Source organism: Pipistrellus kuhlii, unplaced genomic scaffold (assembly GCF_014108245.1).
Source record: "Pipistrellus kuhlii isolate mPipKuh1 unplaced genomic scaffold, mPipKuh1.p scaffold_m20_p_6, whole genome shotgun sequence".
Lineage (NCBI taxonomy): Eukaryota > Metazoa > Chordata > Mammalia > Chiroptera > Vespertilionidae > Pipistrellus > Pipistrellus kuhlii.
Genome location: NW_023425562.1, coordinates 49,593,152 through 49,621,009, shown reverse-complemented (window position 1 = coordinate 49,621,009; position 27,858 = coordinate 49,593,152). Strand labels below are relative to the sequence as shown.

Sequence of the window (27,858 nt, the reverse complement as noted above, 5' to 3'; positions counted from 1 at the left end):
TATTATAATTTGTTTACATGGGTGTAGACATGTGTCAAGATTCATTGAACTATACACTTAAAATGTGTGCATTTATTGAATGCAACTTATCCTATATAATAAAAGCCTAATATGCAAATCGACCAAATGGCAGAACAACAATGACCAGTTGCTATGACACACACTGACCACCAGGGGCAGATGTTCAACATAGGAGCTTCCCCCAGCCTGCAGGCCCCAGGCCAGCCAAAGTGGTGCCCATGGGGGTCCCCAATTGCCCCACCAGTCACCCCACAAAGGAAGGACACTGGTGGCGGCAGCTGGGGACAGGACCGGCAAGTGGGGGCCCCCCAATCAACCCACATATTGCCCCACAGATTGGCCCTTATTGCTGGCCAGGTTTAGGGACCCTAACCATACATGAATTTTGTGTACTGGGCCTCTAGTACCTTAATAAGTTGACTGAAAAACAATGTAGGCAAGACAACATCAAAAGTTTCTGGAGCCTAGAGTTTCAGAATCCATTTGTTGTATTTGCAGACTGAATTGAGATGGCCTTGCTTGATATAAGTAGAGAACAGCAAAGCCAGGGTGAAGGCTCAGCAGGCTGGGCAGTGGAAGTTCCGGTTGGAGAGGTGCATCGCAGCCAAGTTGTGGTGACCTTCACTGCTAGGCTGCGTGTTTAGGTTTCACTCTGTAGATAACGAGGAATGAATGGAGAGTGTCAGCTAGAGCCAGGTGATGTGGGGAGGCTCCTTTGGCTCTCAGCAGTGCTTGGAAGAGGAAGAAGCTGGAAATTATCAATAGAGCACCATTTTTGCTACTCTCAGGCCAAAAATAAACCACAACCTCTCCCCATCTCAAGTTGCTGAAATTTGGGCTGCCCCAAAGCCTTGACTCCTCCCTGCTCTCATTCCCAGCTGGCTCAGTTCCTCATCTGGCCCCTGGGTTTATAAGCACCTCAGCCTCTGCTGTCACCTTCTGTAAGGGAGGCTCCTACGAAGAGACTCTGACCAACCTCTGCCCAGGAAGAAGCTGAGGACAAGATGATGACCAGACCACACTGTGTGGTAATGGCCCTACTACTGCTAGCAGAGGTCTCCAGGTTTGGAGAAGGAGCTTCTAATCCTGGGTTTGTGGTCAGGATCACCAAGAGAGGTCTGGAATATGGTAAGTGGGTTTGATCATTCTTCTGGTGCCCACTGTTGCTCATCAAAGTGATGTAACCAGGATTTTTGAAATCTCAGGTTGTGCCCTGCCCGGCTTAGAAACCATGGGTATGCCACCCTCTAAACTTCAGTTTCCTCATCTTGAATTATCAAAGGTTGGGTAGGACTAGATCAGTATTTTTTTCCTGGGTGGTCTGTGGGGCCTCCACATTAGAATTATTGAGACACAATTCTGGAGATTCATTCAAGATTGACTGATGTTGGGCCTAGGTATCTGCATTGTTGACATGTGGCCCAAGCAATGGTGAAAAACCCTAAGGTTTGATCACACTGTGGGAAATGATTCCTCAAAAGTCCCATTGTATTCCATCATTGCTTCCACAATCTGGTTGAATAAATAAATAACAATGATTGCCATTTACCTGACACTTTGAGTTAATGATCTAATTTAATTCTCAGGCTCAGGTTGGTATTATTATTATATTATTATTATCATTACCATTTACATGTGGGGAAACTGAGGTTTATGAAATTTAAGGGACTTTCTTGGGATTATGCCAACAGTAAGTGGCAAATCTTGCATTAAATCCTAGTCCTTTTATGATTCCAAAACCTGGCCACTCAACCGATACCTACCACTGAAGGAGCTAACTCCCTCTGTTTGCTCCCAGCCCGCCAATATGGAATGGCCATCCTGAAGAAGGAACTGTCCACCATCAACGTGCCTGATTTATCAGGAAGCTTCAAAGCTGGTTGGATGGGAAGTGTGAGCTATGAGTTTACGAGGTGAGGTATCCATTCTTTACCACAGGGGCAATGGAGGAGGAAAAATGGGGGCCTAAGGCCAAGAGGAAGGGAGATAAACATAGTATCATCACTTGAACTAGAGGCAAAAGGACTATAGACAGCTCTTATGGGGCCTCTGAAAAGTGCTATGTGTTTCCTGAATCTTCAGGATGGGAGAGAAACCATTTGAAATCTTTCACTAGCCCAGCAGGGAATGGCCCTGGATTTCCCCTCTACCAGGAATCCCTGGCACTCTCCTGATTGCCCAGCTTAGGAACCTACTTGAGACATACCATCCATCCCTCCAGAGCCTAGTGGGGGTCTGTAAGCAAGGACTTAGAGTCTTTCTGGAACCTATTCACATTTTATTTGCATGCCATCTCGTGAGGACAGCATCCACACATATCCCCTGTGAGGAATAAAGCAGGGGGCCTCCTGGTCCCTGGTGAACAAGTTCTAATTCCTCATCTCTCTTCCCAAAAGACTTAATGACCTTATTCTCCCTCCAACTTTCACATATTCAGTATTAGAGTCTCTCTCTCTCTCTCTCTCTCTCTCTCTCTCTCTCTCTCTCTGTTTTTACTGATCTCAGAGAGGAATGAAGAAGGAAAGAGAGACAGAAACATCAATGATGAGAGAGAATCATTGATTGACTGCTTTTTGCTTGGGATGGGGGGAGGTGGCGGAATGGGGACCAAGCCCAAAACCCTGGCTTGTGCCTTGACTGGGAATTGAACTGTGACCTTTTTGTTCATAGGTCAACACTCAACCACTGAGCCATGCAGGCTGGGCTCCTTTCTCCTTTTTAATCCACTCTTTAGTTGCATGGATTTTTCTTCCCCACCTCCTCAGTGTCCAGAGTCAGCCCTTAGGGATATTAATAGAAAAGGCTCTTCTTGGAATCCTTCCTGGAGACAATTTCCTGAATACAGTGGACCCAGTGAGCATGACAGAAGTCAAAGGGGAGGAGCAGCTATTGGAGGCAGGTGTCACAAATGAGAGGAAAGTCTTGGATCTTGAGGGAAATCTTCCTGGAGGAGGGAAAGCCCACCAGACCTCGTAGGATGTTGTTTCAGTGACTTGGTTGTCCTCTGTGGTTTAAGTCTATAAAACAGAAAGACAGTGTGAGAGGCTGGAGAGGATTCTGGGGATTCATTCAGAGGACTGATGTGGCCCTAGTTTTTCTGGATTTAATAGTCTGCCTTCCTTCCCCAGCCTGAGAATCCGTAGCTTCCAAATCCGAGACTCCGATCTGAGCCTGTTCCCAAAGAGGGGTGTCAGAGCCTCCCTGTCCAATAACTACATGTCTATTCAAGGGAACTGGAAGGTGAAAAAGGCTTTTGTGTAAGTAGTACTTGGATTAGAATGTCTCTCAGCTCTGGGCAAGGGTTCTACTCTGGACTTCCACTTCTAGATGTCCAATCTTTAAAGGTCCCAGCTCTGATTACCTCTAAGCTTCAGTTTCATTATCTATAAAATAGGGTTAATATAACCCAGCCCAGATGCATTTGTGGATTAAATAAAATAGCAGATGTAAGGTATTTGCAGTATGCCTGGCGCATAGCAAATTCTCAGTAAACACTGATGTCTTAGTTAATGGTAAGAAGTGGCTGTCAAAATAATATAAATCAAGCCACTTGAAAATAGAGCCAGAGCTGCTATGCCAGAGGAACTGCCTTGCATGTCTTATGTCTCAAACCTTTGGAATATTAAAACGGGGCAAAATAACCTTTGCACTGAGCCTAAAACAGTCTTGTGCCCCAAAGAACTGTTTGCAAACATAACAAGACAGTAGATATATGACTACTGGACTGATGCCTCCTAGAGTTAAATTTAAAAACAGCATTTAGAATTAATATCACTATGTTATATCTTCAGTAATAGAAATGCCTTCCTTCTATTGAATCATTGTTCCCCTTCCCCTTCTCATAAATACCCATTGCCTTTGTCTCCTGATTGAAACATTGCTTGGGCTTCTGCCTTATCAATGCTTCCTGAGTAGCTGTTGTTATTAATCTCAAATAAATGCTTGTTGCCTCTCACCTTGAAAGGCCTTTCGATTTTTAGGTCACCAGGGCTCAGGCAGGATGCGAAGCTGGTTAATGGGGAGCTAAGAGATAAGCCTGAGTCTGTGTTCTCCTGGCTCCTCTTTCTGGAGGCGACTGATTATTCCCCATTTGGTTCTCATTTCTCCGAATCAGCACCCTTCAGGGCACTTTTGATCTGAGTATGGACGGTGCTTCCATCTCGATTTATCTGAACTTGGGCAAGGACAGGTCTGGACGACCCACGGCCTCTGTGGCCCACTGCAGCAACTCCGTTGGCCACATCAGCATCCACATTTCTGGACACCTAAGGTAAGTCACCCCATCCACTTGTTGGAAATTGTCAGAACTGCCTTGGCATCCAGCTTGCCCACAGGCTGTCCCTGATGGACCAGAAGAGCAAGATTTAAGATTCATCAAAATCAGAGGTCAGCCCTGGCTAGTGTACTCAGTGGTTGGAGCATCAGCCCTCAGACTGATTCCCAGTCCCTGTCAGGGCTCATGCGAGAGGTGACCAGTCGATGTGTTTCTCTCACATCAATGTTTCTCTCTCCCTGCCAATCTCTCTTTCTAAAGATCAATGGAAAAATATCCTCGGGTGAGGATTAAAAAAAAACAAAAGATCACAGGTCAGTGAACTAACGTCTGTGGGCCCAATCCAGCAGGCCACCTGTGTTTGTAGATGAAGTTTCGTTGGAACGCAGCCACACTGATTTGTTTGCATTTGTTCTGGATGCTTTAGCAGTACGTTAGCAGACTTGAATAGTTACCACAGAGACCATGCAACATGCAATGCCAAAAATACTTACTATCTGGACCTTTAAGAAAGTTTGCTCACCTCTTGGCAAGACTGCCTTTAGTAGGTTACCATTTGAATTTGTTTTAAAAAATCCAGCATCTCAAAGCTACGCGAATGAATGATGGCAACTGCCTCCTACTCTGTTTTGGTTGCACTGCATCACTCAGACCCTGGCAGGAAACGAGGGCAACTCAAAAGGCTTAACTGACAAGAATCTAATGAAGAGAACATTCGCTGGAGCCTGGCAGCAGCAGGGAGCTATTACCCCCTAGGGTTGAAAGTGAGAGGGAGGGAAGGGTGTTTCTGGAGCCTGGAAAGAGCTGGAACCTTGGAAGAGCTTACAAAGACATAACAAAGTAAGGCGAGCTAGGGATATAGCGCTCTCTATAGCATGCTACCAAATGTGTTAACATAAAGTGGTAAAATATCTACGTGTTCAGGCATAGACTCTTAGGAACGAGGCATTAGACACTTAATATTGGTTCCCTGTCAAAGAGAGTTGGTTGGTTTCATTCTGTACCCTTTGCACTTTTTGAATGTTGAACTATGCAAATGAACTTGGACACATTTACATTATTAAAGGTATGGTAAGGAGAGTAAGACCCATTCTTTGTACCCTGCAAAGTCCACCACACAACTTATCTGGCCACTTAGCAATTAGTCATTCACTTGTTCCTTCCACACCTGAACGTAAGAGCTTCCTTTTCAAAGTATCCATTATATAAAAACACTAAAATGTAATATTAATTAGTCCTCTATTGATAGACTTCTCTTTTTAGTGTAAGGGGTTTTCTTCCAGTCTTTCGCTGCTACAAACAATGCTACAAAGGATAACCTTGTGCATAATATCAATTGGCATCTGGACAAATAAGTTATAGGATAAATTTTTAAACGGTATGTGCATTTTGTCTTTTTAATATATACTAGCAAATTGCTCTTGCCGTGGTTTGCTAGTTAGTGGCTGTTTCCCCCCATCACCGTCAACACAGCATATCATCAAAGGTTTAGCTTTCTGCCAGTCTAAAAGGTGGGCGTATGTCAGTATCCAAGGGTCACCTACCCTTGGGTTAAAGTCACCTGGCTGCAGTCTTCCTGGGATAACATGGGGAAGGTCACATCTATGGGTAGTCTTCTTGGAAATCTCCGTTCATCGTAAAGTGGGTCCTGACTCTCTTTCCTCTTTTCTTCAGCTGGCTCCTGAACCTCTTCCATAAAAGAATTGAAAACAAGATAAAAGATATCTTGAAACAAGAGGTAAAGAAAGGATAAGTAAATTTTTCCATTAAAAATAATTGACAGGTGCGTATTTGATATTTGGAAACAGTCTTGTCTTTTAAGTAGGTTATCATTTGAATTTACTCTAAAAAAACCTTACTCATTTGTGGTGCAAAGGCAAACCTCAAGGCTTTCCCCAGAGTGTATGATCACATATCTAAATTGGCATTTGAAACGGACAGTGTTTGATATGTAGTTGATAATATGTAATATTATCTAATAGATAATATTAGAGAGATATGGAGAAATCAGATATGCTTCAGATCCCTGCCTCACACCATACACAAAAATCAATTTCCAATGGTTTAAGGCAGTGGTCGGCAAACTCATTAGTCAACAGAGCAGCAAACTGTGGCTTGCGAGCCGCATGTGGCTCAAGAGTCGAGGTTCGCTGACCACTGGTCTAAGGATTTAAATGCCAAAACAAATCTAAAACTTTTTAGAGGATAAACTTAGGAAATCTGTCTCATCTTGAAGATAGGAAAATGTTTCTTAAGTAAGACTACCCACTCCAAGAAAAGGCATCATATTGAGAACTGCACTGGAGTTGGCCCTCAGTATTTCTCACCTCTGGACAAGGCCTTGGCCTTTGTGTATATTTGTACAAATCAACACACATCCTGGAGCATCAGAGATGGAGTAGGAATAGCTGGAATTAGGAAATCACAGGACTACGGGCTTCTGGGATCTCCCAAGCTGTAATTCATGGTTTACAGAGGAGTAAATTGGCTACTGAGGAATACAATTCTGGAGCAGACCCTCCAGGGCTTTACTTTGAAGCCCTCTGGTGGCCATAGTTAGTACTGCCTACAGACTGGGCACCATGCTCCTTGACAGATTCACTGATGATAGAAACCCCAGTAGGAAAAGGAGGCAAAGGGGTTGGGGAATGGGGTGGCGTAGCCTCTAATTCAAGAGCTTCCTCTTGTACCTAGAAGCTCTTCTGCTTTGTGCCTTGCTCTCTCATATAAGCATTTATGTACAACATTGCTTGCCACTCAGCTGCCAGAAAACCATGAGAGTGGTAGACCCTAGGGCAGTGCTGACTTGACCACCATCCACTTGTAACCAGGTTCTAGGAACTTAAATTGAGCCCATCAGTCTACGAGGCCAGCCCAAGCCCAAGTGGGACAGTGACCAGGTGTCGGGGGGGGGGGGTTAGTGGTCTCTTCTCTTTTTTCACCATACTCCCTCCCTCCCCTCACATATCTACCTACAAGGTGGTGATATAACACTTGGTTCCTAGAGTAGAGGGGGCAGGAGGAGGGAGAAGGAAGGGCTCCCATGACTTTCTCACCCACTTTCTCGGCAGATCTGCAGAATCGTCAGGATGTCAACATCCTCATACCTGGAGCCCTATCTCCGGACTCTGCCAGGTTGGGAGTCCCCTCACTTCTCGGGTGCCATCAGATGCCATGGCAGCCAGTGCCCCTAGAACCACCACCCCCTCAAGAGCCCTGGGAGAATTTTCCCCATTGGGCATCCCTCCATCTTACAGAGTTAGATATGGGATGACCACCTCTTGGGGGGGTCTGTTCTCTAGAGGTGGGGGAGGAAGGTGACTAAGGGTGGTGATTCACAAGCCTGCTGGGATGACAAGGTGGGCAGAAAATTAGGAATATGTGGGAGAATCATGTGTTTGCTTTTACAAGCCAGGGGTGCTCTGACCTCCCTGTGCAGGGCTGGGAACCCTTCTAGCCCTGACCCTCTGGCTGACACAGATACCTTTTACAATCACACATCAGGTCAGGTTTCCCCCTCTTCTCAAAATCTATGAAAGTCTCCTCTGACTCTCAGAATAACGGGCCAGCTGTGGGGGACCAGGCCTTGCATGGTCTGGTCCAGACCACCACAACGCTGTCTCCAGCTCTACCTTGCTCCCTTCCCCAACTCAGCCAGCCACTCTGGTCCCTATTCATCCCCCTAACATGCAGTGCTCCATAACACTGTGAGATCTCTGCACATATCACTCCCTCTGCCTGCACCTTTCTCCACATGTACCCCCCTTCACCCAGTCAGCACCTGCTGTTCCTTCAGATCTCAGCCAAAGCAACACCTCCTCTGGGAAGTTTTCCCTGACTCACCATGCAAGTCACTTTACTCACAATTTAACTCCTGTTATATGGCTGGCATCATCCCATGGACTTCTACCTAACATCTAACATACTAACAATTGAACATTTATTTCCTTGATTACCTGATTATTTCCTCCTCTGAACTTATGCTCAGTAAATACTAAATTAATGAATTAATCAATAAGTGAATGAAGTACTCTCTGTGACTGAAGATACATGGATATGCCCTAGCCCATTTCCACTCACCAAGGGCTACCGTCCATGTGAAAGGAGCTTCCTAATAGAATTTGCACAGCTGAGTTTAGCCACTGTTCATAATGCTGTCCCTTTCCCATTCCATAGTCACCATGATGATTGACCAGGTTGCTGGCATTGACTACAGTTTAGTAGGAGCTCCCCAGGTGACCTCCCAAGGCCTGGACACGCCCTTCAAGGTAAGGGGTTGTGGGTAAAGAGTCTTGGAGCTGAGAACTGGCAGGAAATCAGATGCATCTCTCAGAGTCAGCTCCTACCCTCCCTCTCCAGTCCACATCCTTGACCAGGGCCCACAGTGGGCAGATGTGATACTCAGCACGGCAGAACAAAACCTAAAACAAGGTTTCTGAACCAATGTGGTAAATCTGTCTGGAGTCCAGAGAGCTAAGCTTGAGTCCTGGCTCTATCACTTATGTGGTGGGTAATCTTGTAAGAATTAACCTCTATTAAATTGGAATAATAATAATAGTCTTCCCCATAAAGTTGCCATAGGAATTAAGTGAGATGTGTATAAAGTGCTTAGCAAGTACCTGGCACCTAGCACATACATAGGACAGCAATGTTATTACTATCTGCCCACTAGCTGGCAGACTAGGATGCATACTTATACTGTTTAGCTCCAGAGTCCACGCTTTTCACCACTGCTGGGCTGCCTGTCCTGTGTCCTGAGCCCGAGTGAACACAGGACGTACCTCTCCACCAAAAGAAGGATTTCAGGCAGCTGTCAGGACCTAGATGTTGTGGGGACAGAGGGAATCTTTCAGGACCCCTGACCCCACATTCTGGAGAGAAACTGCCCCCTTCTTTCCCTCCGTCCCCCCCTACCTCCCAGCACAGGTGGCCTCCATCAGGCAGGCTTTGGATGTCTCTGCCGGACAGCCTCTCTGGAAGGAACCCTGGGTGACTGATATGTCCTTCTGTCTCCAGGGTGAATTCTTCAGCCGAAGCCAGCGCACCCCAGTCCCCTTTGATGCCCCTCCCATCCGGCTGCCCCCGGAGCACAACCGCATGGCCTACTTTGCAGTTTCCCAGTACGTCTTCAACACGGCCAGCCGGGTTTACCACGAGGCTGGGCACATGAACTTCACCATCCGAAATGAGGATGTGAGTAGGGGATGGAGGAGGCTGAGGGTCCAGGAGAGAGCACCAAGTGGGACTGTAGACCCTCTCTGGATGTCCTAGGAAGCTAGGGGAAGAATGTGGAATTTGGAGCCTGCCCAACAATGAGTGCCAAGCCAGGCTGTGCCTCAATTTCCCCGTCTGTGCACATGGACCCCCCATCCCCCAGGGGTTCTATGAGAGATTGTAAAGAGCTTGTGTCTGTCGCACCATACGTGTTAGCTATTATTGGCAGGAATTTACAAAAGTAAGGTGGACTCTGGTGTGTTAGAACAGATTCTCCGGGCAGCAGATGCCCAGATAGCATTAGACTTATAAGAGTCTAATTAGGGATCCTGTGAGGGATCAAAGAAAGAAGAAGGAGGTGGGAGAGCCCTCAGACTATGATGCGATGTGGTGCTCACACCTGTGAACAGAGAGGGATGGCAGCCAGGTGGACATGCTGCTGCAGAGCTCTGGGAAGTCTCAGCCACACTGGTGTGGGGTGCAAGAGCAAAGCCTGCTGATTGGAGGAGAACCATACACAGGCAGAGTGAGGAGTCAGCTTCCAGCCAAAATCCTACGTGTGTTCTTTCACACAGTTACACAGGCCAGATTAGACCTGGGGCAGGGCCAGTGCTTGTCAGTATCTATTATAGAAGCTCAAGCCCTGCCCCCCTCCAACCCAAGACTGGCACATCAGCATTCCTAGTCTAGACACCTCCGTTCAGAGATCTCCTTACAGATGGGGAGGAGGAGACACCTCAGGTAAGACACTGTGTGCCTCTGATGAGACCCCTTCCGGACGGAGGTCTCAAAGACAGTTTTCTTCAGTCTCAGTACTTTTCTACTTCCCCTCCACCCTGTCTCCTCCACCTCTTCCCCCTGAGTCCACAGAACAGCAGGGGCTTTTTGTTCAGGGATCCCTTGGCAATAAGATGATCCCCCATCTGCATCGGTACATCTGACCCTCAGAGATGCCATGCCACATGGACAATGGGGATGGGGGAGCGCCCTTTCCTGCTGGTCTCTTCAAATCCTGGCAGTTACCTGACAAAATTCTCCAGCTCTACCCCCTACCCCCACCCCCCCACCCATGCTGCACAAGGGCTGGGAGCTGCCTGGGAGAGCGTGCCGCAGGTGTGGATGCTGTGCGGCCTGAAGGTGAGGCAGTGGCAGCCAGCTGCCCTCCTCTCTGCTGACCCCCCTGAAGGGAGTTCTGAGCAGCACAGCTCCAGAGCCCATGCAGTGATAAGTGCCATAGGAGCTGCCCAGGTACAGAGTGGGGATCTTGATGGACGAGAGATGAAGGAAGGTTGGTTAAGAACAGGTATAGGCAGGGTTCCCCAAAACAAGCTGAAAGATCATGAGGTGGGTAGAGAAAGGTGAGAGGTGGTGAGAAACAGATTTTGGGGGAAGCTATATCTAGAAGCTCACTAAATCCAGATTATGGAGTTGATCAGTCCTCATTGGCCTTTTAGGGGGATCATCCTGAAAAATAATAAATAGCAATAACAGACATTTATTAAGTACTATTTAGTATGTCCCAGGTACTGCACTTCAGGCTTTCTCCACAGACTATCTCATTTAATCATCGCACAGCCTGAACAGCAAGTGTCATTATCATCATCCCCATTTTACAGATACAGAAGCTAACCATGCTTCTCAGCAATCACTCGGCTAAAAAATGGTGGAACCCAAACTGTCTGGACTCTGAGACTACACCTTTCACCACCATGATATCCTGCTTCGTAAGCAGCCATCTGCTTCTTCTGCTGCAGATTCCTCTGGACTTTCCAATTCAATTGCACACCAAATCACTAGGGGCCGTGATTCCTCAGGTAAGACCGTGGCCTACTCATCATAGAGGACAAGGCAAGCCCCTTGACCTAGGCCAAAGTGGAGTTTGTATTTGAGCTATGCATAGACTTTCTCCAAACAGCTTACCTATTAGAAGCGTGGATAAAGAAAAAAATTGTTCATTTCTTTTGTATAAAAGTCCCATCATTCTGATTCCTTATGGCATAAATATGGAGAATCTGGATTCAGACTGCCTCTTTAAATTCAGAATTAAAAAATTGTGAGTCTGCTATTTTCTATCTTTGGAACTCACCCTTGTTGGGTCTTAGTTTCCTCATTTGTCAGAGAGACAACAATAGTACCTGCCCCACTGAGTTGTGTCAATGGGAGACAACAGCACTCAACCATTACAGTGTACAGATTCCTTCCAAGGCACAAATGGGGCATGTTAGCAGGCTAATAATTGATATTTGCTTGATGTTTATGTAGAGCATAGCTGAAAGGAGGCAGCAACAGAGTGAAGAAAAGCACTCAGCCTTTCCTCTTTTGAACCAGGCAATTCAGCTCAGCCCCAAACTTGCACACTAGTTAAAAAAATTGGCCAGCATAGAGGGAAGTATAATGACCATCCATTCTTAAAAAAACAAAAAACAAAAAAAGTATGTGTGTATATACTTTATATATATATATATATATATATATTTCAGAGAGAAAGAGAGAGGGAGAGAGAGAGATGGAAACATTAATGATAAGAGAGAATCATTGATCAGCTACCTCTTGCATGTCCCACACTGGAGATGGAGTTTGTGACCTGGGCATGTGCCCTGGCCAGGAACTGAATTGTGATCTTCTAGTTCATAAGCTGACACTCTACTGAGCCACAACAGCTAGGCAACCATCTATTCTTATTGGAACATGCCCATTTGGGTGTCTCACTCATCTCACACTCTTTATCAGAGTGCCCTTTCCAACCACAATAGCCATCTATTGAAAAGGAGTTCTGGCCAAAACCGGTTTGGCTCAGCGGTAGAGCGTCAGTCTGCGGACTGAAAGGTCCCAGGTTCGATTCCAGTCAAGGGCATGTACATTGGTTGTGGGCACATCCCTGGTGGGGGGTGTGCAAGAGGCAGCTGGTTGATGTTTCTCTCTCATCGACGTTTCTAGCTCTCTATCTCTCTCCCTTCCTCTCTGTAAAAAATCAATAAAAAATATTTAAAAAAAGAGAAAAGAAGAGGAGTTCTGGAAAATACAAGTTTCTCCATCCTGTGATATTTCCACTGCTGATCTCAGGCCCTTAGAGATTGAACTAGAGTCCCTCCATTTGTGCTTTGCCCTCTTTCTACAGCTGTCCAGGTTGTACCCCAATACAGAACTAGAACTTGAGATATCACCTGAATCAGCTCCATTCTTGATCTTCACCCCTGGAAATGTTACCTTCAAGCCAGTGATGAACATCCAGGCCTTCGCCCTCATGCCCAACTCTTCTAACCACGAGCCACTCTTCCAACTAAGGGCGGTAAGTCTGATTCTGGCTGGGGCAACAAAGGGTTATGTTTGCCATGGGTGTAAGCCCCTCCCTCAGCTGAAAGACTAGGAGACTGCACAGCTGATAGATGCTGGAGACTATTTATTTCCATTAGAGGAATAAGTGGGCCTTGCAATTCTGATCTGAATGGTCAGGCTTCCCAAGGGCACCTATATCTCTATATATAATAGCCTAAGTGACCATTACAGTGGAACAACCAGTTGCTATGATGCACACTAATCACCAGGGGGCAGACACTCAACACAGGAGCTGGGGGAGTGCTGCTCAGCCAGAAGCTGGGCTCAGGGCTGGCAAGCATAGTGGTGGTGGTGGGATCCTCCCCCACCTCCATGGCAATGCTAAGGAGCAGCGAGCTGAGTGGTAAGAAGTGAGAAATTCCGGATTGCGAGAGGGATGTCCAACTGCCGGCTTAGGCCCAATCCCTAGGGTGCCGACAGTCAGTCATCCCCTAAGGGGTACCGGACTGAGAGAGGGTGCAGGCTGGGCTGAGGGACACACCCCCACCTGAGTGCATGGATTTTGTGCACTGGGCCTCTAGTAGTTAATATTATCAGAGTTTTAAGAAACCTTAAAAGTCATTCACTCCAGCTGAGTTGAAAATTTTAGCTTTATCGCTGCTGTTGGTTATAAAAAAAATTGTTTAAAGCATAACCCTATTTAAATTATTATAAATGAAAGTCATCAAATTATCTTTTTAAAGAAGATATAAAATTTAAAGAACTCTTAAAATAGCAATACTCCTGCTATTGATTTATAGACTCAACATAACCCCTATCAAAAATTTTTTTTTGCCAGATAACAAGCTGATTCCAAAATTCATATGTAAATTCAAGAAACCCAGAATAGCCAAAGCAATCTTGAAAAATAAAAATAAAGTTGCATAACTCATACTTTCCTATTTCAAAATGTACTATGAAGCTACACTAATCAAGATGGTATGGTACTGGTGCAAGGATAGATATAAATATCAATAGAATAGAATTAAGAATCCAGAATTAATTCCCCATATTTATAGTCAATTGATTTTCAACCAGGGAACAAACATAATTAAATGTGGAAGAACAGACTTGCAGGAAATGGTACAGGGGCAATTGTACATCTACATGCAAAAGAATGAAGTCAGACCACCATAATCAAAAATTAACTCCAAAAGGATCATAGACCTAACTGTGAGAGCTGAAACTATAAAACTCTCAGATAGAGATACAGCAATATATTTTCATGACCTTGGGTTAGGCCGATCACTTAAAAGCACAAGCAACAAAATAAAAAATAGGTAAATTGGAGTTTGTCAGAATTAAAAGCTTGTACTTCAAGGACACCGCCATTCTAGAAAGTGAAAAGACAGCCCCCAGAATCAGAGAAAACATTTGCAAATCTTATTTCTGGCAAGGGCTGAGGATCTGACAAGTGCTCAGATATTCTCTGAACTTCCCTTGATAGTCTGCTCCAAAGTCATGCTTGTAGGTCTCCCAATTCGAATACTCTGAGTCTAGTTTGGGCTTATTCCTCATTATTCTTTTCTCTCTCTTTTTTGTGAGTATGTATGTGTGAGATAATCCTCACCTGAGGATGTTTTCCCCCCCACAACTTTTCAAAAAGACTTAGGGAGAAAGACACACACACACACACACACACACACACACACACACTCACACACTCATATCAACTGGTTGCTTCCCACACATGCACTTACCAGGGGCAGGGAGCAAATCCTCCATCTAGGTACATGCCCTTGACTAGGATTCAAACCCAAGACTCTTAGGTTCAAGGGGCAACACTCTAACCACAAGCCATAGCAGACAGTGCTTATTCGCTCTCTTCTTGATGCTTCCATTAAGATGGAAACCTCAGCCCTAGCCGGTTTGGCTCAGTAGATAGAGCATCAGCTTGTGGACCGAAGGGTCCCAGGTTTGAGTCCAGCCAAGTGCATGTACCAGCTGCATGTGAGAAACAATCAGTTGATATGTTTTTCTCAAGTCAATGTTTCTCCCCTCCTTTCCACTCTCTACAAAAAAAAAAAAAAAAAAATCAATGGACACATTGTCCTCGGGTGAGGATTAACACAAAAACACATACAAATGAATGCCTCTTTCTCTCTCTCCCCCACTTCAAATAAACAAATAAAATAATAATAATAATTTTTTTTTAAAGATGGAAACCTCAGAAATCTTAGCTCACCTTTCTTAAAGTTAGCTATGGAACCACTAACATCCTGCATCGTCAGTCCATAATCCTTGAGTAGCTGCCTCTAAGTCCCACATCTGGCTGTGGTTTCTATTTCTGGGGATTTGTCTCCGGACTGGGGGTCAACACAATGCCTACATAGCCTGAGAACCTGGGTGGTGTCCTTTTGCTTTTAGAGAACTAACATCTCCGCCACCGTCAGTGTGAGCTCCGGCAGGGTCCTTGGCTCAGTGACCCCGGGAAGGTAAGAGGCCATGGGTGTGGGTGTGAGCAGAGGGTGTGGAATGGGTGGTCAGATCATCTATTTCTGAAGATTTGTCTCCACTGGGGCTGTCTCATTCTCTCATCTGGCCCCTCTGGAAAATGCACATTGGCAATGCCTCAGGGGAAAAGCCAGAAGCTGAGAAGAGCTGCCAGGTGCCAGAGGTCACCTTCAGGTTCCCCATCACTATGGGATCCTCACTTCCCCTCATAGGCACCAGTGAAGGAGCTGAAACTTCTGCAAAGGGAATGCTTAGGAACAATAGTCCTGTTGGAGAGGGTGGAGTTTGGAGCTGTATTTGTAAGGCCTTTACATACAAGATTGAAAAAAATGTCAATATTACACACCAGAAAGTGCAGATTTTGGATGGAGGATTAAAGGTGCCCCAAACCACTGCTTACTGCTCCATCGCAGTACCTAAATCAATAGACAAGTATTTATTTAATCAGGGAGTTCAGGCTTTGAACAGCAGTGACTATACCGCCCCCCAGTGGTTGGCACTGGCCCTAGTGGTCCTCTCTTCCAGAGCTCTCACCTGTGCCCCATGTCTTAGCTGCTCTGGCTGCTGCTCCCTGCTGAGGTACAGGTGCAATGGATTCATCAGAAGAACAAAGTCCTGGCCTCAGGTTTAGATGTCTGTTGATTGATGGAATGCCCTAACTCCATTCAAATGAAGATTTCTGCAAGAAGTCTTTAAAAAGAAAAGCTAGTCCAGCCAGTGTGGCTCAGTTGGTAGTGTTCAATGCACAAGGAGGTTGCAGGTTGGATTCTCCATCGGGCACATGCCTGAGTTGAGGGTTTGATTCCCAGTAAGGGGCTTGCAGGAGGCAGCCAATCAATGTTTCTCTCACCAATGTTTTTCCCTCTCTGAAATCAATTAAAAATATCATTTTTTAAAAAGAGAAATAAGTTAATGGTGAGCTTTTAGAGGTGCCTGAATTTGAGTGTATGCATAGACCTAGCTTGCGAGGGGGAAGAGGGGAAGGGGGGCGGGCGGTGGTCTCTGCAGTATCAGGGAGGCTAGCCAAGAGCTTAGTCTGAGTAGACAGCAAAGTGAGCAGAGGATCTCACCCAATAATTTACTCTGGAATTATTAAAATTACTCTGCCTCATGAGCAGAAAGCAGAGATCTGTCTAGGGCTGCGGTTCGCGAGCCACATGCAGCTCTTTGGCCCCTTGAGTGTGGCTCTTCCACAAAATACTATGGCCTGGGCGAGTCTATTTTGAAGAAGTGGCGTTAGAAGAAGTTTAAGTTTAAAAAATTTGGCTCTCAAAAGAAATTTCAATCATTGTATTGTTGATATTTGGCTCTGTTGACTAATGAATTTGCCGACCACTGGTCTAGGGTAATTAGAATTCCTGAACAAGGGAACCAGGTCAGCAGCCAAAGGGAGCAATGAGGAAATTGGTGTTCGGCTTTTGTAGTGACAGCAATCCAGGTGCTGCGTCCCTCTGCCTTCCTTCATTCCAGTGGCCGCCAGCTGCCTGCCATTACCATTTGTGGTGCCTCTCTTTTCTGTTTTTTAATTTTAATATATATATATATATATTTTTATTTTTTTTTAAATTGAACTCTAGAGAAAGGGGAGAAAGAAACATCAATGTGAGAGCAAAATATCGACTGGCTGCTGCCTTTTGTATGTGCCCCACAAAAACTGAGCTGGCAACCTTTCAGTGCACGGGACAATGCCCAACCAATTGAGCCACAGCAGCCAGGGCCTAATTTCCATTTTTTGTTGTCTATTCCCATGTAATACAAATAATCCATGGTCATGGCAAGATAAAAAAAGTTTAAACAAAAATCACCTATAATCTTGCCCCATAGAGACTATTACTCTTAATAGTTTCATGTTTCCTTCCAGTCTATTTTTTTTTATATACATTTATATATAACTGGAAACATACAGTGCATTATTTTTTATATTCCACTTTCTCCAGTATATATTTATGTCATCATCATCTCTTCCAAGTTATCAAAAGTGCTCAGATAACACATTTTTTAAAGCCACTTCTTAAATCATAGTGCATGCTTAAAGCCTTACATTGCAGAGGAACCGTTGGGTGCCCAGCCCTGAAATGCCCTTGCCCATAGTGACTGCACCCCACAGTGTGAAAAAGTATTAGCCAAGGCCTGGAGTGAGCATGCTTCTCTCTTCTCTGCACAGTAAGCTGAAATTGGAGCTGAAACATTCCAACATCGATTCCTTCAATGTGAGTTGTTTTCAGTATTTCTTGACTGTCTTGTCCAAGCAGGTATCACGGGGTTCAAGAAGTGACAAGGTCCCAGAAGACGCACTGCAGTCTTGCTGGAAATGAGACACCTCATCTGAAAGTTAACCAGCCTGACAGAGGCATTGCCTGAGGGCTCAAGGGGCGACAGGACAGGGATACTGAGATTAAGAGCTTTGAAGGGAGACAGAGCTAGGCTCGTAGATCAGCTCTGCCACTTGCTAGCTGAGTAACCTTAGCAAATCACTCACCCTTTCTAAGCCTCAGTTTCCCTGACTGTAAAATGGGAATAGCGGTTACCTCAAATGGGGGCTGTCATATAAAATGGGACAATGAATTCAGTAAGACGCTTTGACAAAATGTCTCACATAAGCTCCCAACGTATGTTCATTATTGTAACAATGGTGACCCAGGTACACAATCCCTGATGGGTTTCAAAATTGAGACTTTTTGAGATAATATATGGGGCATGCACCACATTATAAAACAATTCCAGCGGGATGTGGGGCAGCACTCTATAATCAACAATCAACCACATTACTATTTCTGCCACCAAACTTTAAAATATGCACACAAAGTAGATAGCCCTATGACGGCTGCGCTCATTTTGCCTTAAAATGAGCTTGCATGCAGTTACAGAGAATGAAGTTCAAAGAGTTGGAGTTTGAGGGGCTGTGAACAGGGAGCTGTTTATCTGTGGTAGTGATAGGACAATCAACCTCTTTTGTAAATGGAATGACATGTCGATGTGTCCAGAGGTGGGGCAGCTGTTCTTTTATTGGACTCACTTTTATTCATGCCTCATTTGACCCTTTTGCTCTGGCCCCTCCTGTTCCAGGTGAGGTTGCTGGAATCCATCTTCAATTACTATGCATCCTACATCATATTTCCCTCTTTCAATGGTAAGAATAGCTGCTACTGACGGCCATATGTGAAGGTTGAATTCTGCCCTTTCTGTAGCATTTAAGGTTCATTTATTTAACAAATTGAGCCTGTATTCTGTGCTGCCTGGGGTACTGCCCCTCAGAGGTCACACTTTGTGGGAAAGGCATACGTAGAAGTTGATAAATGCCACAACAGGAGGAAGCACTGGGGTTTGCAGAGCTAGGAGGAGGCACTGCACATGACTTAGAGGTCACCCCAGGAGGTGAGAGCTAAGCTGAGTCCAAAGCACAAAGAGTTAGACCCAAGAGGAAGTATCTCAGGCAGCACATGGAGAACACCTGGAGTTAACACCGTGGGTCCTGAGCCAGGTCAGGACTGTGGTGCTTGGGGATGAGTCCCTGCATAGAAACTGCACAGCCCAGTGCTGGCCACTTTGGGTGATGATTGAGGAAAGGCTCTTGGAAGGGATAGAAGCCCAGGAGGCTGGAGACTCCTAGAGGCTGATTTTCCAAATGTTTGCCTGTGTGTATTTCCCCCCAACCCCTGAAAAAACACACACACAGCCCTGAAACCAGTAGTCTCCATTATAGTGGTCCATTCTCATTGCCTGGCTGCAAACGCAATCTCTGTCTCCATACCTCCCACCTCCCAGTGTTTTCTGTCCAGCCCACTCTGCTGTTTATCTTTCAGAGAAGCTTGAGGAAGGCTTCCCACTGCCTCTGCCCAGGGACACTTACCTCAACAGTGTGCAGCTCCAAATCCACAAGGTCAGTGAGAAGGGGGGCCTGGTGGGCTGCTTTCGGGTTGATGGATATTAGGGGGAGTTCTTAACTCCCATTTAGGTCCTAGACCTAATTTTCAGAAAAAAATGTTTTGAATTTTGGTGTATAAATGGTAGGTTTTGATGATCTGAAATCTGGGTTTATACACAATAGCTCAGTTCTCAATAATGCAAGTCCAATGTTAATTGAACACATACAATGTGCAAGGTCCTTAGCCATATATGGCAGGGTGTGCAAAGGCATCAGATTAGATGCAAAACTTTGGAGGTGAGGAGAGGCCACCTGAAGAAGCCCTCAATGTCCTTGGGGGAGTGAGAATCCCCACTGGGCCACTGAGCAGCCCTCCTACCTACAGCAGCAAGGGATGATCCTGGAGAAAAACTGGCCATGCCTTCTAGTGGTAGGAACCCATCAAGGCAGGGGACAGGGACAATCATAGGACAATTTATGATATAAATCCAAAAGTACTAGTTTACAATGTCTTCACTGTTCATGTTCTTTTAAAACTTCTTAAAAAATGTATTGATCATATTTTTTACTCTAAGGTAATCCAGGACTACATCCTCAGAATTATGTGAGGGGAGTGAACTCCAGCAGTACCCGAGTATACATTATTCCCTGGGAGAAAACATTTTGGAGTGTTTATGGATGTCTTCCAGAAACCAGAAGCTTAGGATATACAAAAATTTATTGGGGGCCAACAGCTGATAAGTTTTACTTTTATTTTAAAATATATTTTTGATTACAGTGATGGAGGATAGAAATATCGATGAGAAAATCATTGATTGGCTGCCTCCTGCATGCCCCACACTGGGGCTTGAGCCTGCAACTTGGGCATGTGCCTTTGATTGAAATCGAACCCAGGACCCTTCAGTCCACAGGCTGATGCTCTCTATCCACTGAGCCAAACCAGCTAGGGCAAGGACAATTTTATAAAGACCTCCTTTTATAAAAGCCTAAGGTCTTGGTTTCTGCACTAACTGGGTTTTTATTCGATAACTTGCCTCTCCCCGAGTTTCCTTTCCAGGAAGCTCCTATACAACTCAGATAATGGCCTTTCCTGTCTGCCCTTTTGTCTTCTCTGCAGAACTTCTTGTTCATAGGGGCCAACATTGACTAGACTGAAGACTGAGGATCTCCTGTGGCTGGAGGAGTGGACACACCACAGCTGGACTTGCCCTGCCTGCCCCGTGGAGTCCCAGTGGCTGTGACCATTCCATTTCCTCTCCCAGGAGTGTCCCTGTCCCCATGGACACTAATCACCAGGAAGTCCGCATGACCATGGGACACCTTCCCCAGCTTCATCCTCCTCCTCCCCATGTCCCTACATGTTCTTTGCAGCCGTCCTCAGCTTTACTCTGGGGAGCTGAGCTCATCGCCTTACCTGTCTGGTCCTAAAATAAACCTTGGTGAAGAAAAAGCATGAACCGTGTCCAGTCACCGCACAGCCCAAAGCATCCTACTCAAGGTTAAACATGTGGAACACCTTAGTTGTACCTGTCATCTGATGCCATGGTTAAGGGAGCAGGTGTCAGATACAAGGAGCTCAGCCTTGTTTTTGTTACTTCCTTGGTGTGTATTTATTGAGATGGGACAAATAAAAAGTGAGGGAATTTACAAGACCCACATTATAAGAAGTGTTGAAAGGAGTTCTACCCTGTATACAAAACTGAGCAATATGACATTCTCAATATACTTATCAGTGACTCCCTTGAAGGCTCAAACTGTATTCACCATCACCTCAATTCCAACATTTGTCTGGCTAAATTGCCTTTTTAAAATGAACTTTCAATCTGTCCATCTTTCCATACTCCCGGCTCTCAAATCTCCCCCCAGCTGCTGCACCAGGCCTCCAGGACCCTGCAGCTCCCAGGTGAGGATTGTGCCTCCTCGACCTTCCGCCCAGTTCCTGGGTCCCCTTGGTTGTAATGCTCTCCTGATTTCTGCAGGCTGAGGACCAGGGTGGCTCCTGCTTGACACAGAAGCAGGAATATGACCGGATATTTGACAGGATGTGCCTGGTGTCCCCATAGCAGCAGACATTACCAGTTGCCAACTTTTAAGTGGACCCAGATTCCTTTTCTTGGCATCTTTTCAGGAGCTACCAGTGACTAAAATGGGTCCAATAGTCCTTGGGTAGGTCTTTTTTGTTATCCTTATCTGAGGATTTTTCCATTATTTTTAGAGTAGAGGGGGATAGATAAACACCGGTGTGAGAAAGACACATTGATTGGTTGCCTCCCGCATGTGACTGGAACAGGGCCAGGAATAGAACCTGCAACTCAGGTATATGCTCTTGACTGGGAATTGGACCCTCAACCCTTTGGTGCGTGGGCCTATACTGTAACCACTGAGTAACAGGCCCAGCCAGGGCCTTGGGTAGGTGTTAAAGAGAAGGGGAAGACAGAAAAAGCAGCTTGGGGGCAGAGTGGAAAATGTCAGCCATGAAGAATGCCTGCCCCTGCAGCAGAGGCCATTAAGGTGCCAAATTCTGGCAGACTAGACAGCCTGGATTCTGCTCAGCCCAGCCCATGTTTCTATTGCAAATGCAGTAGACATCATGGCCTTTGGGTCATCCTCATGGACAGACTCTCCTATCTGTAAAATAGGATTGAAAAATTCATGCACGCACATCCTCACCTTGTGGTAGTTTTTAATTTTAAACCAAAGATCTCCAAAAAGCCCGAACCCGAGGACACCAGGGTCCAAAGGCAGCTGCTCCATTCACCCTGCTCCCACCTTCACAGGGACCTGTCCTCTCAAGTTGACACCCTGTATTTTACACCCCATATAAGTCTACCAACTCATCCCAGTTTGCCTGGGACTTACCTGGTTTTAGCAATTCAAGTCCCTCGTTCTGGGAAACCCCTCAATCTCACAAACTTGGACAGTTTGGTCACACAGCAGGCAGCTTTTCATGAGCCAACCCCCAGAGTCCAGGACACCCCACTTTTTCTGACATCAGCATCCGTCTCTCTAAGTCTACTCCTTCCAAAGCTTTGGCCTGACTGCCCCTCAACACATCAACTGTCATGGCTCCTAAATCTGAACCAACTACCATCCCTTGTTTACCTCCTAGTCCTAATTGAACACTTTAAACAATCCCCGTGGCAAATCTCAGGAGAGTGAGAACACTCTAGGTCTGAAAACGAGATCTGGCCCCTGACCCACCTTCTCCAGGCCATCTTGCTGGCACATGGCTTGATGCTGATTCAAAAGGCAGACAAAGCACGTTGGGTAAGGTTTATTAAATGGGTGGTGGAGGAAAGTGATAAGCAGCTACAAATTCAAGAGAAAAATTCTTGGTTACCAGTCATTCCGGACACAGGGCTGGCCCACTACAGGTGCTGCTGCGCAGAGCTGGTTGAAGTGGACCCCAAGCTTCCCTCTGACCTCTTGTACAGAGTGAAGTCGGTGATGCTCTGAGCGGGTGGGGGGGGGCGGCGCTGTGGTGAGGCTTCATGTGGGAACCTCCCTCTCAATTCTCTGCCCCTCTGGTCTCCACAAACACCACCAAGAGAATCTAAAAGAAAGGAAAAGTGAGTCCAGTGATTTGGAGCTGACATCTGCATAAACACAAAACAGCTTATCCTGTAGCTATCGGTTCCCAGCCCTAGGCATTAACTCACTTTGGTGAGAAATATCAGGGAACACAGCTCCCAAATCATCCTGAGGGTCACCGATTCATGGCCTTGGGACTTTCTTCAACGGTCTCTGATCTAAGGCTGGCCTCGGACAGGAAGTGTACAAATATTTAGTCTTCAGTGCCTCTTCTCCCCAAGCGACATCACCAAGAGGGCCCCGATCAGCCAGGCCAAACGAGGTCTCACCTGAATGGAAAGGGCAATAAAGGAAACCATATTAAAAGCCCACTTTTTATAGGAAATGAGTTTCTCTCAAGTGGTTCATGACCAGGACAACTGACCCAGGTAATAGTAACCCTCAAGAGGAGACAACTCAGCCCTCACTGTCAGGGGCTTTGACGCAGGTCCCACTGCATCCTGACCAAGGGAAACGGACCACCATCTCCAGCGGCTCTCACATCGTACTGTCACTATTTATCTGCCTCGCCTGTCACAGGCCCTGCAGCAGCCATCCTATTCTACAAAGACCCACTTTGTATGACCCAGCCAAAAAGGCAAATAAAAGATAACCCCCCAGAAAGACTTGTTAGGTGCCCAGATCTCTGAAGATCAAGACTGCCAGGCCCTTCTCTGCCCCGGCCAGTGTGGCTCCACTAGGTGAGCATCGTCCCATGCACTGAAAGGTCGCCAGTCCAGCGTATGAGAGATGGAGGTTTCTCTCTCAAATCAAAAAAAAAAAAAAAAAAAAAAAAGACTGCCAGACCCACTGAAAGCTAAATGAGAACACATTACAGAAGTGAGCCCCAACTCAATCCACAGCCTGCTATACTCAGAGATATGAATTACAGGTGGTGGTGGTGATAAACTGTCTTTTCAAAATGGTCACCACTGTCCATAAATCCTCCAACATGGCTGAGGAGCCCCAGACCTGATAACCAGGCTATGCCACAGGACAAGCCTCTGATGCTGAAGGGGCAGAGGGAAGATTGGGAAATCTCACGTTTGTTAGATGGCCACCTGTACCAGGTGGCTCACATGTATTTATTCTCACTACCTTCACAGCATCATGAGACATAAGGCAAAAGACATGGCAAACTGCATCCCATCCTCAAGGACGGGAGACATGAATGTCAACAGAAGAGCACCTGGGAACTAGACAGGAGCCCTCAGATCAAAAGTGGGGACCAATGCGAATACCTTGATCTCACCTCCAACTCACCTCAGCGAGGACATGCCTTTCAGGGGCACCATGCTGCATCTTCTGAGTCTACAGAGTGAAGGCAGCACCACAGGTTTCTGCCTCCTACAGGACACACCTGCATGGACAAAAGGCAGAAGATGCTGACTCCGGTCAGCAACACACCATTCTAACATTAACTAGAAAGCAAGCCATGGTTCAAGTCTACAAATACAGATGCCAAAGATCCACAGGCCTGAAAATGTCTTCTCTAGTAAAACCCAGGATCATCCCTTTCAAGAGAAACCACAAAAGCACAGGTCAAATGTCAGCGAAAGGAGAGTAACAATGTGCTTGACTCTCCTCCGTGACTGACAAGAAAACCCCTCAATTTTCTTGTAGACTGTGACAATACAAACTGATTCAGAATTGACAGAACCCCTCTTTGCCACTACACTTGGCCCCCAACTTTATTTTTTTTACTTCATTAATTTGATATTACCGACGGCCCCTGGAGAAGCAATAGTTGTGCTCAGGAGTCAAGAAGCAAAAACACACAAACACCACTGGCCGTCTTGAATAATGTATTATTATGGATTATGCTACACTCCTATAAATTTATAAAGCAGAACCCATGAGTTATGCATGCCCTTCCGCACCATCTGAATTTACTCCACTGTGAGGCACACATGTGAACACATGGCCTGGTTTCTGAGAAGTGGATCCTTAACTTGAAAAGACAGAGTGAGGCCCACCGGTCAGGGGGTCACCCAGTCACTCTATCACCTGGGGCAGCGAAGGATCCCAAACTCTGAAGAGAATGGCAGGAGGAGACAGCTCGTGTGTGAAAGTTCCCGGGTTGGGAAGGGTCAACTGGGCCTTTCAGCAATCCTCTCCCACACTATCAATGACCAGGGCACAGCGCCCACAATCAGGAGGAGCAGAAAAGGACGGTTAGGGCAGGAGACTGGTGCCAGGGCATGGCTGAGACAGGCAAGCACCCAACGGAGCAGAACCCCAACAGCTTCTGCTGCGTCCTGCAAATTCCCACTGAAATCTCTGCCAGAGTCTGGACATTACCAGCATAAAAAATCAGAAGTGCTTTTGGGTTGGGAAAGATCAGGATCATGTAGTCATAACATCACCATGTAAAAATGTTAAAAAACTTCTCTGCTCCCCCAGCTTTGATTTTTCAGATGAAGAAGTAGAGACTAGGTCACCACTGGATAGGTTCAGAGGTGGGACCATGGTCTCTGGTGTCTAAGCCCACATGCTATCTGTCACAGCAGCCTGCGGACACTCCGGCACTTGGAAAGGCAATGCCCCAGGGAGCCCGACCCAAGCAGGTTCCTGGAGGCCCCTCTCCCGTAGGCATGTGAAGGACTGCCCAGAGAAGGGACACATCTGTGAACTCACAGATGCCCCCTTTACCTCCCTTCCCTCACATTCCACCCAAGTCCCAGGGAGTATGCCTGTGACTTTACAGATGTACAGTGACAAAATTCCAGAAAATGGTCTGAAAAACTTACCTTAGGACCCCAAGGGCTGTGCCCGGCTGGTAAGGAGATTGCCATCTCCCATGGCACATCTGCACCCGCAGACCCATCTGCAAGGGACAAGCCATGAATGGGCACTTGTAGCAGGCACCGGGGGCACAGAGAACACGGTACAGTAGCTGGCAGATTAGAGCACCCAGAAATGTGGGCCGTTACTATGATTACCCGAACGGCCACACTGCCGTCTCAGGAACAAGAACTTAACTCTAGGAAGGGTCTGCAGATTGTATGGAGCCAGGAGTAACATCTGCGTCATCCTGTGTGCCAACTGTGACCAACTTGTTGCTAAAAGTTGTTGAAAGGATGCTGAGCCCAAGCTTTAGGGAGGGTGCCACGGATGACGGGCAGTGACTAGCAGGACCAGGAAGAGTACCGGGTAGGGGAAGGTCCCATGTCTACCATCTAGTTTAAGACAGTTTAAGAGGTGCTTACATATATACTGAGTGGCGAGATTATAATCTCTGAACGCATAATAATCTGGCCACTCAGAGTGTGTGTGTGTGTATATATATTTATTAGAGGCCTGGTGCATAAATTTGTGCATGTGTGGGGTTGGGCCAGCCTGGCCAGGGGGAGAGGATATGGGAGGTTGGCTGGCCTGCCTGCTGGTCAAACTCCTGGTGGAGGAGACAATTTGCATTTAGCCTTCTATTATATAGAATAAGACTGAGGCACTGCCCTCAAGATCGCAGCATGGGGACACGATAAACAAGCCAATACTTTCCAGTGTGATTGGCGCCAAGCAGTGGGTCTGAGGATGCGGGAAGGGGTGCACGTGATGGGGAGGCACAGAAAGGTTCCAGGAGGGGAGCCCTAGGAGGAGAGTGACTGCCCCTCAACCACAAACTCAGTGCAGCAGGGCATAAGGGACTCTCGAAGAGCCGCACAGCACCAGGCACCACAAACGGGTGGGAAGACATGTCCGAAAGCGTCAGGGTTTGGAAGGGACATGGGTGGACCCTCCAAACACGGGGAAAAGCTTTCGCAGTTCCTCTCCCTGCACTATCAATGACCAGGGCACAGGCAGCCCACGATCACTTTCGAATGCAGGGGCAGAGAAGGCAGTGAGTGAGGCCAGAAGGGAGGACACTGGCAGCAGCCGGAGAAACGGCTGAAGAGAGAATGGACCAGCACACAGGTCAATGATCTGATTACAACAGAAGATTACAGAGCCACATCTCACTTTCAGAGATGAGAGCCCCGCTGGTCATGACATAAACCCAGGCGTGGCTCTAAAACGCAGCCCTCTGTCCATTAGAACACACAGTTTCCTCTCAGCATCACCGGAACCTTCACCAGGGGCTCTCAGAAGAGGGCCAGGACCTGAGCCTGCTGGCCCCAGGGGTCAAACCTGGGAACACTGGGGAGCAGCCATCACTGCGCTCTCCTCGCCCCACATGTCTGGCCTATGAGCCTGCACAGAACTTGAACTCTAGAGAACCAGACAGAACATCACTTACCTGGGGTCTCATAATCAGGATCTCCCTGAGGACATCTCCCATTCATGGGACAGTAGTCACATGACACTCCTGCAGGGGGCAAGAAGCCAGCATGTGATAAGCCACTTGGCACCGCTTGTATGTCCAGAAAACCATCACGCTCAACAGAAAGCCACTTGGGAAGTCCAAGTGTTAGGATATGGATATGAATGCCATGACAGCCTGTCTCCCTTGAACCTGTCTACTTCATGCTTTGTCACTGCCCCTCACCTAGGGCTGTCCCCTCAGGAAGGGTCAAGAGTGGGTCCTCTGAATATGAGGAAAACCTTACACCTTTTCCTTTGCCTGCATTACAGGACACGGGTACCCTTACTCACTCCAAACTCAGGCGGAGAAGAGGACACAGAGCTGGTGACACTGCAGACCAGAGCTAAAAGACCACCACGATGTCTCCACCAGCAACCCATGCATTGCCCGAGGCAGCACCCCCTCACTCTCTTCGGTTAGAGCCTCACAGACACCGCCTCCGAGCCAGCACTCAACAAACCAGACACCAGGGGCCTGGAGGCCTCTCAGAGCTGGTGGAAGGGTGGTGGTGTGTGAAAGCTCCAGGGTTTGGCAAGGGATGGGGTGGACCCTCCAAACACAGGGAAATGCTTCTAGCCACTGCTCTCCCTGCACTATCAATGACTGGGGCACGGGCAGCCCACAGTCACTTTCGAATGCAGGAGCAGAGAAGGCAGAGAGTGAGCCAGAAATAGGAGCCCATGCAAACAGCCATGCCCAGGATCCTGAGCACTATCATTGCTCCACAGAGAGTCCATCTCCCCTCATCATGAGCTCCCTAGGACCCCACAGGCCTGGCTCAGTGACTGAACATCAGTCACTCAAATCCGGGTCACGCACATGCCCACGGTGCAGGCTCCATGC

The 27,858-nt window shown here is 46.8% G+C and overlaps 1 protein-coding gene, 1 long non-coding RNA gene and 2 other non-coding genes across 6 annotated transcripts; 1 reads left to right on the top strand and 3 right to left on the bottom strand.

The window, feature by feature from the left end:
- Positions 1-980: 980 nt before the first annotated feature.
- LOC118707829 (lipopolysaccharide-binding protein-like) lies at positions 981-21,205 on the top strand. The gene is made up of 13 exons (XM_045574632.1): positions 981-1,149; positions 1,820-1,934; positions 3,150-3,278; positions 4,136-4,291; positions 5,969-6,032; positions 7,366-7,429; positions 8,471-8,562; positions 9,311-9,487; positions 11,125-11,322; positions 12,627-12,797; positions 18,344-18,407; positions 19,081-19,157; positions 21,122-21,205. The coding sequence occupies exons 1-13, from the start codon at positions 1,026-1,028 to the stop codon at positions 21,203-21,205; spliced, it is 1,515 nt and encodes a 504-aa protein (XP_045430588.1). The 5' UTR covers positions 981-1,025.
- Positions 21,206-21,828: 623 nt separating this feature from the next.
- Positions 21,829-25,780, bottom strand: LOC118707830. 3 transcript variants are annotated; one of them, XR_004984402.2, is made up of 5 exons: positions 25,655-25,778; positions 25,463-25,539; positions 23,976-24,072; positions 22,802-22,902; positions 21,829-22,695 (listed from the first exon to the last, which is right to left on the bottom strand). It is a non-coding gene; the product is annotated as an uncharacterized LOC118707830 (long non-coding RNA). The 3 variants fall into 3 exon arrangements; XR_006740262.1 differs by having other exon boundaries at positions 22,802-23,002; positions 25,463-25,780; XR_004984400.2 differs by having other exon boundaries at positions 25,463-25,775.
- A 628-nt stretch (positions 25,781-26,408) lies between these two features.
- On the bottom strand, positions 26,409-26,541 carry LOC118708527. Its single transcript, XR_004984603.1, has one exon. It is a non-coding gene; the product is annotated as a small nucleolar RNA SNORA71 (small nucleolar RNA).
- A 983-nt stretch (positions 26,542-27,524) lies between these two features.
- On the bottom strand, positions 27,525-27,658 carry LOC118708528. The gene has a single exon (XR_004984604.1). It is a non-coding gene; the product is annotated as a small nucleolar RNA SNORA71 (small nucleolar RNA).
- Between the last annotated feature and the right edge of the window lie 200 nt (positions 27,659-27,858).

Excerpts from the sequence above, each read along its gene's own strand:
- LOC118707829 (XM_045574632.1), top strand. The coding sequence starts at position 1,026 with ATGATGACCAGACCACACTGTGTGGTAATGGCCCTACTACTGCTAGCA. Across the intron at positions 1,150-1,819 it reads CAAGAGAGGTCTGGAATATG|CCCGCCAATATGGAATGGCC; the intron begins GTAAGTGGGTTT and ends GTTTGCTCCCAG. Across the intron at positions 8,563-9,310 it reads GCCTGGACACGCCCTTCAAG|GGTGAATTCTTCAGCCGAAG; the intron begins GTAAGGGGTTGT and ends TTCTGTCTCCAG.